The sequence below is a fragment of the Cryptotermes secundus genome, unplaced genomic scaffold (assembly GCF_002891405.2).
Source record: "Cryptotermes secundus unplaced genomic scaffold, Csec_1.0 scaffold572, whole genome shotgun sequence".
Taxonomy (NCBI): Eukaryota; Metazoa; Arthropoda; class Insecta; order Blattodea; family Kalotermitidae; genus Cryptotermes; species Cryptotermes secundus.
In genome coordinates this window covers 279376-289934 of record NW_019725849.1, presented here as the reverse complement: position 1 = coordinate 289934, position 10559 = coordinate 279376, and the positions used below count along the sequence as shown (strand labels likewise).

At 41.0% G+C, this 10559-nt stretch overlaps 1 protein-coding gene across 1 annotated transcript in view; it reads left to right on the top strand.

The window, feature by feature from the left end:
* The window catches only part of LOC111863757 (zinc finger protein jing), a 62612-nt gene extending 53480 nt beyond the window's left edge, over window positions 1-9132 (top strand). Inside the window, exons 6-8 of the mRNA XM_023850382.2 lie at window positions 4482-4549; window positions 4632-4820; window positions 8349-9132. Of these exons, the coding sequence (XP_023706150.1) occupies window positions 4482-4549; window positions 4632-4785 (222 nt within the window). The 3' untranslated portion in view covers window positions 4786-4820; window positions 8349-9132. The remainder of the gene's footprint in view (window positions 1-4481; window positions 4550-4631; window positions 4821-8348) is intronic.
* The last annotated feature ends 1427 nt before the right edge of the window (window positions 9133-10559 follow it).

Here is a 10559-nt window from a genome sequence, read left to right as displayed (position 1 = left end):
TACTTACTTTCACAATGCACTCTCACACTGAGATGGTACCGTTAAATAACCTGGGGCGGTGTATTTGTCCTTGAAACTTTCCAAAAATTCTTGCATTCTTTCACCCCCACCCTAGAACATTGTGTTCGCATAACGGGACGAAATAATGCAGAGCTCGGTTCACACTAGTGCGAAAATAGTGTTAAACTCACCATGTGAAACAAAAGTGAATGAATATTAAACAACATATAAACTTAAAAAAAAAGCCCCGGTTAAGCCGCAAACCGGTTAATCCGCCCCCGGATAATCGAGAGTTGACTGTATTGTGAGAGCTAGCCCATGGACTGGGAGCTGGAAGCCCCGGTATCATGGGATAAGTACGAGTTTAAGCATATTTGAGGATGGCTGTTGATCTCTACTGGGTGCTAGCAGCAAACTGAGTGCTGGCTGGCACTTAAGTGCATTGCAGACAGATTACAATGAAAGCCATGATTTAAATCCCATGCATTGCATATGGGTCATGCAGATCTGTGGTTTGGCCAGCAATATTTTGCTTTATCTGGCATGCGGCTCTGGCTGATGTGTCAGCTCAAGGTTATTGGCATCTTCAAGAGAGGTGTTTAGAAGCCTGTAACCTTAGGTAAAAAAAATATAAAGCTATCCCTGTAACAGATTATGGAGGCCCATAGGGTTGTCAGACATCACAGCTCCCACAGTTGGCTCACAGATGGGGGTGAGATTTTCAGCCTTATGCCCCAGCTGCCCTTTACCCCCAGGAAGATTCCAGTACTCATTTCTGTTAGAGGAAGGGTTGACCCCAGGGCCATTGTTGGGAATCGTGGACTCAGCGCAACGTGATAACGCACGTGTTGCCAGTAAACACTTCCTCACAGTGAGGCAACAGCAGAGGAGCTGTGTTAGGCAGCACTTCCCCGCTGTGACGTAACAGTGGGGGGGCTGCTAGGCAACAGGCCAGTAAACACTTCCCTGCTGTGACAACAGCGGATTCTGCTGCTGCTGCTGCTAGGGTAACAGGCAACAGTATAACAAGCAGAGCTGAGGACTGAGCTGGGCAGTGGATTGACAGAAGCCCATGGTTAGTCAGCACGGAGAGCAGAGCAGTTTTACAGTCTAGTGAGACTTGTTAACACGAAAGGAGCGGCTGTGAAATGACTTGTTCAACATTTTGTGTTATAGCTACGCTGAATTGTACTGTAGTTACGTGGAAGCGTAATAAAGTGATGTTGCAAGAATACTCCTCGAGGTCTTGTTTCACAACAGCCATAGTGCAGCTGGAAGGATTGGGTCAATTGAAAAATCAGTGACGTCATCGGGAATTGAACCCATGACCTTCATGTTTGTAGCATAATGCCTCAACCAGCTCTGTTACCACGTGCCCCAACCTTGGGTACTGTAACAATGTATAACAGCTATACTACTTGATCCGCTCAGTTCCCTTGAACCACTCTGCAGCCTGTTGTAAATACTAATTGAAATAATAGAACATTGTTGTGCCTCAGGTTTCTTACAATCAAGTTTTTGTTGCTGTGCTTCCCTAGATGCAGAACACATGCCTTTAAATACCACAGGAATGCAAATAGTGTATTCATTCCATGATGTTCCCTGTGTTGCTTTAAGATTTTCTGCAGTATCACAAAATGGGCGAAAGTTGTGGAGGTATAGCTGTGACATCATTTTGTCTGGACTTATGTACCTCAGTTTTCTGATGTGGCCAATGATGAAAGTACTGAAACAGAAACCTTGGATGCTGGTGCAGATACTGTCTGTGCTTTTAGTAGACCTGGCCATTCTTAAGAGAATGCGTTGTGGATGCGATACAGATAATCCTTGATTTACAGAGGTGATTTGTTCCATGAAGACTGTAATGTAAAAATTCATAACTCAAATATGATATCAAATATGATTACTTTACATGTAGAAGTCGCCAACTTGTTTGCAACTTCCAAAAAAAATCCCTCACTACTTTTATGCATGTTTTAATAGTAAATAAGCATTAACAGCATTACTTGTTTATGATACTTATTGTTGCAAATGAAAGTGCATTATTTTATTCAAATTTGTTTTCTCGGTGCAATGCAACGATGCAGCTTGTAGCCAGACTTATTATTTTCCCTGCTTACTTTGGCTTATCAGCATGTCTTACAACCACTTTCACTTGTTAGGGAGCCATTTTGGGCACTGATAACACAGATATTTGTGGATGGAAAGTAAGCATCACAAGCACAACTGTTTCTGTGTGATCTCAACGTGCACAGGCAAACTTGGAAGGTAGGAATGTCTGTAATATATTTTAGTTGTTTGCTGTAGCGAAAATGAAGTTATTAAGTAAAAAATAGGTGCAAATTAACATGCATGATTATAACAAAAATTTATAAATCATGTATTCATTAAATGAAAGATACCTTTATAGTCCATTAACTGAGATACAGATTGTGCGGTGTGTGTTTGCAACAGAGCCTTTTAACAGTACATCACCCTCCCATAATACAGCTGCAATCACTGTTTCTCTACTTTCTGCCATGCTTCTCATGTTCAGCTCAGGCCAGGTCTAAATGCATCGCCTGTAAATGGTTGCAACCTTGCCTTGTTTTTGTGACATTGAATTACACAGATGAAGATCAAAGTTCCTTGCCCAAAACAAACATTCATTCAGGTGTGTATGGCATACATCTGACATGAAAGTTAGTAATGGGACATTTCTTGGAAGCAGAGGATTGAACATAGATATTATACAACTTTCTGCAGACCAGTCTAACGCTGAAGATGGAGGCGCTACGTTCCTCCGAAACGTCGGCCAAAACGAAGAATACACGGTGCCTAAACCCAGAAGACAACTTTCTTCATTGTCATCGCCGTGAAAACCTCAAAACTTACACAGTCTAATGTCGACTGCAGTCAGAACACTGACTGGTAGAAAGGATCACCAAACATGCTAATGTGATCCAGTGTTACCATTTCATAAATGAATATTGTTTAGGTCTGATAACTTTAATGTGGCATGTTAGAAATAAAAATATGAAAGACTGCTGATCAAGTGAACTTGCAATATGCACTCGCAGTTTCACCCCCAAGCTGTGAGTAGTATNGCTACCACTACTCTTGAACACTTCTCTCTTCTCTATCTACCTTCCAACTACTGTCCTCCTTCGCTCCCTATAACCGACCCCCCATCTTTACAAGTCCCCCATTTGGCATCAGAAAAACAAGAAAATAACAAGAGAAAACCAAGGGTCGAGCCCGACATCTGCCCTACATTCGTATTTTTCGAGATGCCCATAAACCTCTGTAGGTCTTCAAGGAATCCAAGACCCCTCCTGGCCGGTCTCGCACACGGTCAGTTCATGGGTTTATGATATACTGGGAGCAAACAGGCGATGTTAGGGACAATAGTGGCACCCTTAGCCTAAGGAGAACAATAGCGGAATTACAACTAGACGGTCCCGGGATGGTATCTCGCCGATGGAGCGTCTCTCACGGTATTAAACAATGCATAAGTAGTTCATACCCTTAATTATATAATTTTGACGAGGGACGTACGGTTACAGTAGAAACCATTCTTATGCCATCTGGTCTGCCTGGCACTTCATGATAACATCCAGCACACTCAGGCAGCCACTTCAAAACTCAGCCTCTTTATGAATATTTCGTTTGCAAGTTCAGATCAGGTAACAGCCTGCAAAGAGAACTGTTATCATATAAAGGCATGACACCTTGGAGAGGCCACCTAAAGTTCATGATACATACATAATACTGGGAAAATTACAGAGTATGAATAGTTGGTGAGGATGTATGGGACAAAGTCAGGATGTGCATGCAACATGAAGATGAACATAACTGGCAGTAAAACTAGGAAGACACAATTTTTTCAGTTTTTAAAAACAGTATTGAGTATTGGTCTAAATTACCTCATTTATGAGGACAATTTTTATGACAGTGTAGAATTGTGTGAATATTTATTACATAGAAAAACGAGTGTGTGGTGCTGTGAGGACTGATAGAGGAGTTGTACAAAATCTTGAAAAAGAAGCCGAAAATATGATGAAAGGGCAGCGATTTCACAGAAGGGACAAAATTTTGTCCAGGTTTGGCAATGTTAAAAGATAAGCAGGTGAGACATATGATTAGATCGATTCATGAGTCAAAATTGGTGAACTTGGGAAAGAATGACAGAAAAACTGGGAAGCATAGTTGCAGCTTCAAAGTGAAGTAAAGTTGTTCCTGTTCTCAAGAAATCAGATGCATGTAGAACATCTGGCAACCAGGGTATTTAGTCAAAAGGACATTCTGGTCTGCAGTATGTTAACAAAGGAACCACATCACATATTGTGTTGAATAAATTAATGTTATGCACTTAGATTATACTGTGGAAACGAGGAGCTGCATGAAACATATGTCCACATTGGCACTGGCACAGACTCTTGGTTGCATATGCATATTTCTCATGTCCCCTGCTATAACTTACTGTCTCTCTGGTACCGCAGGTGATGGCACGGCGGGTGGAGCCAGATGGACAGATGCAAGTCTTGCTGCACTGGTACCCCGAAGACATGTGAGTACAAACATGGGCAGTTGGTTCATCTAACTTGTAGATTTAATGAGTGAGGTGTCGTGACTGTCCACTTTGCTTGCAGTCTGCCAGACGAGTGGGTGACAGAGATGGAAGCTCAGAGCAGCCGCTGCGTGCCAATCCCAAGCCTTTCTCCTGCTGCCATGACAACACTCCAGACTGCCCTGTTTGTGCCAGGGAGAAACAAGCAGCGTCGGAAACCCACAAAGTCCACGTGATGACTGGACTCTGACTAGCAGGGTGTATGTCTCAGGTAGGAAGGCAGCGATGTGAAATGTGTGCTGAGTTTGGTGGGGAAGCCTTTTGTAAGACAAGACAAAGGTACAGAGATAATATTAATCCACTTTGCCAAGTGTGAGTTATGGCAAAGTGGAAGATTGAAACAGCCTTGTAGCGTCTCAATCAGTTGGCCCTCTGCAGGGTTATTTATTTAACCTTTTGACCATTGCATTGAACAGGATATCTTGCGCTTATTTTTTTGCAATCATTGATGGACTGTACATATTCTTCCACCTTTCAGCAGACTTCCAAACGAATGACAACCTGGGTTGAGGGAGAGTGAACAGCCTTGCTGAGTGCATATGCACCCTCATAGAGCACTTACATTGTAACACTCACATAGTTTGCACAGCAGTGCAATGCACATAAGACGCAACAGGATGCTGTAAGCCCACCCTGACAGCACCAGTTAAACACTGAAATGCCGGGAGCACGCCACTTGTCAGTACATATTGGTTTTGTATGTCTGACACTGCAAATCTAATACTTCCAGTTTCTGTATAAGCCTTCTGATGTCTAGATAACCACATTTCCATGTGATATGATTTTCATACAATCAAAAGGCTGTGCAGACATCTGAGATAGGAGTTATACCATGGTCATTTAGTGTAAGGCCCAGATAGTTTTGATAGAAATAGGTTCTTCAGAAAATATGACAATTTTCTAGAAGCCTCATTCTCTTTCATATTTGGGGATATTTTTTGAACTTTGATGTTAATATTGATGTTTGCCTTCTTCCGTGCTCAGTCACTTATAGTTACAAGAATACCAGACAGCATTTGTCATCTCTGGTTCTGTCATTGATGTCACACTCCCAAGATATTCAGGGTGTCTGATAGAAGCTAGAGAGGGTCATATTACTTGCAGACATGCAGACCTAGCTATTGCAGTCCAGTGTACAGAACTGTATGCTAGAAGGATTACTGCTTTACCAAGGAAAGAGAGTAGAGAATTTGACAGAATAAGAATACATATAGTGACATGACAGTCAAAATCCGGAATAGTGAAACAAAAAGAGTAGCATGTTACTAGGCAACGGCATGGTAAGGAAGTTTCCACAGCACTGAACCAACATGCGTCAACAGAGGAACTGTTGGAAGCAGTGTTTTATCTATGGTCCACGCCAAGGCTTATATTGTGAGAACCAACAAGAGAAGTTGGTCATTCAGAGGTCACCGGTTAGTACTAGTTAGTTGTGAGTGAGGAGTTGGTAGTTGGCTGTGAGCATGGAAGCAGAGGGATGTCCACTGTTAGGAGCCACTAGACAGCAATGACTATTGAAGACACAGCAGACTGAGAAGTCTTAGTGTGCCCTGTTGTGACATGTAGTGTGTGCAGATTAGTGAGAATGTTATAATTACTTGTAGCTACAAGTGTGTCCAGTAAATCCAATTACCAATCCAAACCCCATCTATAGTCAACATGTGACAGTATATTTAATAGTATAAGCAGGGTATTGTGACAGTATGTGTATTTGAAGACTGCTTAAACAAAATGTAAAGTACTTACGTGTAAGACTTTATATTCAGCTGCTGAAGATAGTGGTGGCTCCAGCAAGCATGGATAACAAGATGGCTGGCACAGAAAAGTTGAGAATGCAAAAGAATGTTAAATGGCATTAATCACATAAACTGCAAAACTTAAGAATGGCCGCAGCCTCTGGTCGATGCCACATTCCTGTGCCCAGAACAGAGTTGAATACAGCACAAATTAACAATATGCATCTCCTCTGTGAAATACAGTAGTAGCCAAGAGAATACAGCTTGAGCTTAACCACTGCCAGTTCTAGAACTTTTTCTGTGAGATAGTTACTATCAGTTCAGAATGAAAGAGGTGATTTTTAACTCAAGTTACAGAATCAAAGAAAGAAATGGTATCTTGTGCATTACCAAAAATACAATTCATTTATTGCATATGTGCACGGCAAGTGCTGTCCATGCATGGTGATGACTTACTCCAAGCATGCTGAAATGTAATAGAGAATTTCAGTATGGCAGAACACACCAATTCTCAAGATGCACCAAACAAAACTAGTTTCAGCCAGACACCATGTGGTCCCCTGGACAAGAGAGTGTCTTAGCAAAGTCCCTGTGGCTGCCAGCTTGAGTTTCAGAAATGCAAAGAGGAATGTGATTGGGCAGAAGAAATCATGCAAGTGAGTCTGACATCAGCATAATAAGATGGGGAAGAGCCTGATGTGACGCAGCAAGGGAGAAGGAAGGCTGGCCGTGAGTTAGTGAGCAGACAAACAGAATGGCTGAGTGTCAGTTGTGTGAATGTATAGATAACTAACTCTGTTGAGCAGGATCTATCTTGAGAAGCTGATAGACAGCTAGTCAGGGAATTTATCACATGTTTGTAGAACCTTAAGGTTCATTACTGTTGTTTACAAGAGCCTACAGTGGGAATGCACACTGCTCTTAATCTAGAGAGAACAGAACTGCAAAGTCATATTTGTAACTGCTGTTGCCCTCTCTGTTTCAGTGGAAACATATACACTTTCATTGCTGTTACAGCAGTCTTTTTAATAATTCATAAATTTCTTCCAAACTCATTTGGTGTAGTCCACAGCTGGGCATATGGAGGACAGACAGTGACTTTTTCAGTGTTTGCTGGAAAGTAACATTTTGTGCATCCAAGTATTCCAGAACCTTAGTCAGTGATAGGATATTATGCTGTTAGTAGACTGGTTCGTTCCTCATGCGGCTAGTTTGTCAGCTTCTTGTAATAACACAATATGCTGTGGAAAATCATGGAAATGATGAATAAAAATCCTGGAACACTTAGTGGCTAATATTAAAAATTCGGTATTTTTCTGTATATTTTTATGATACTGAAAGTTACTGGATTTTTCCCCCACTTCTTATCTTACATAATTTGAACGGTTTCTTGCATATATTTTGAAGAACTTATGACAGATATTGATAGTTCTGGAGCAGACGTATGAAAATGAGTATTTTTCACATCACTATTTTGTTCCGTTCTGTGATTTATCATGTAGCATGTCAAATATGTAATGTGAAACTCATTTTTGATAGCCTTCACCAAACTAAAGCTTCAGTTCCTTTTCTGAGAAGTACTTACTATGCTAATTTCTTTTTTGTGTATGAGAAAAAAGTGAAGTACACCACATATGAGATGCAATGTGGGATAAACAGTAGCCCAGAGTAAGTAAGTGGCTCAAATTTGGTTTCTGGCTTGATTATTCTTTACAATTTCATCCAGAATGGTCTCCAGTATCCACATATCCTTGTACCTGAAGACCTTTTCTCCAAGGTTTAACTGATCAGGTTGCCTAAAGCTGTAATGTGTCTGTCTTTTATTCAGGAGGCACCCATCAGGATTGTCTGTAATTCCATTTGACACTAAATTACTACTATCTTTCATACAGCATCAGAAAATATGCAATCAACCATCTGGCCCTTTGGTATGAAAGATACTTTTAACTCTTAGATTGATGACTTAGTGTTATCATCTTTGACTTAATTGTGTTTTGTTGCAGAGTTTTGCCCCGATGAGCAGCAGAAGATCATGGATGCACATACCAAAGTGAACTGGACAGATATTTCCAAGAAAGATGTGGAACTCAGTATTTAAATTCCCTCTCCTACTTCTGAAACGTTTTTAAGCTAGGCTTAGGGTGTAGGATGAGGTATTGAGTGTTAGTTTGTGTATAGGTCCGGCTATGCTGAGTAGAATAACATGGTGAAGGAATCTGATTTTCCTCCAAAGCAATCAGCCCCAGACCACACTGCCAAATCTTGTGCGCAAGTGTATATATCAGTAGAGAGAGTAAAAGTTTTTTTTAACATTTCTTTCTTTGGCCAGAGTGTGTGCGTGTGTGTCATAGTTTCTTCCTAAACCACACACTATGCGCACACATTTTGTGCTCATACTTCATGTACATATGATATAGTTATCTTCGGAGACATTTCTTGAGTGTCATACTTAAGTTGAGGGAAACAGTATAAAGCCTCTTTTTTAACCTCATAACTAATTATTTATGACAAGGAGAATATAACAGTGTCAGGTTTCAAGGTGCAAAACAGCCAAAAATAGTAGACACATGTAACGATCACTGCCATTCTGAACTGCCACTGTCTGTGTGTTTGTCATTCAGTTGTTCATGTTCGTTTGTTCATTTGTTTGTTTGTGGGGACACCAGGCACACTTAGCATAGTTGGAAGGGAATATGTCTTGCTTTTCCTTCCTCTTGTTTATGTTTTGTCTCTTTACTGCACTAGTGCCATAATTTATTAAAGTTAGTGGTGTGCATAGGAAAATCAAAACAATGGCTCAACTTCTTTCTCGTCACTCCTGATCTCTATATGATTTAGACTGAGGAAGGCCCCATACCACACGCTGAACATGCGACTACAATGGGAATTTTTTCCATAATGTGATGTCAAAAGTAAACAATTGATAAGAAGAGGAATTTGTCAAAATGTAATACTGTTGCCAGCATTCAGGCTGTGGCTTGAGTTGTTGATGCGCTGTCTGTTTGCCAATCAAACCAGCAGTACTAAATACAGAGTACAGTCTCTGCTAAAACATTCCTTGACTATTACCTTTATTATCTTGGTTCACATTTTAGTACCAAATACCAGTATGAAAAACGTGCGGCGTGTCACTGCGTGCCTTGATCACAGCACATTCAAAACAGTGTGTTCCCTTCCTGCATTTACGGGCGTGGGGGTTGTACATAGTTTCGGTATTATTATTATTATTATTATTATTATTATTAACTGCTACTACTGCTGAGTGCTGTAATCAATGACCAGGCCATTTTACGTTAGTTTATTTGTTCATGATCTCTAAATGACACGCCACCCCATTATCTGCATTTCATAAATTGTGTTTGTGATTTATTGTGTTGCTGCTGCCATCTGGAGGTTGCAAGTGGAGTGACCAACTGACTATGAACAAATAGGTGCGTTGCAAAGACAGCGGCGGAAAAACATGTTTTATGGAGCCTGCTTTGACTCTGGTGAACAGTTTGGAAGCTGGGGGAACTTGACAGAGGACATTCAGTACGAACTCATGGGAAAATCAGGGACACTTTAAATTCACAACTTCATAGTTTTCTAATTACATGCTCCTACTGTGAGAAATATATTTTTGACAAGACTGAAAATATGAGTTCCTCTGCCCCAATCGTGTGGACCTGAGCAGTACAGACGTTGACTGAGCCATTATGCTGCATCTTTGCTTCGCACCCACGTCTACTCTTGTGCCTTCGTGATTAACATATATATACTGTGTCGTGTAGCTGACATATCCAGACCCACCTGAGGAGACATGTTGGCCCGGGCTTTCTGGTCTTCACGCTGTGTGTGTGTTATGTATGTATGTACATTTGTATAGATGACTATCAACTAATTTATTTATATAAAGAGTAGGCGCCAAGACTGTATTTTACTACTTAAGAGTAAGAGCGAGATCAACTGTCAGTATTAGTTATCTAGAGACATGCATGTGCTTTGAATGTCTGTAGAGCAGATCCCTATTGTTTCATGAGTAGCTCGAATGAAAACCAGAAAGCCCAGTTGTGACTGCATGCTGTCACATTGCTGCATTTGCAATACCTATCCATTCTTCAGCTGCAGGTTCAACTAGTATAGTAGTACCCAAAAATGTTGGACATATTCTGACGTTGAACCAGTTAAATGCTGGGTGAGATGCCCTGAGAGTGGTCAGAGCCCAGCATTATACT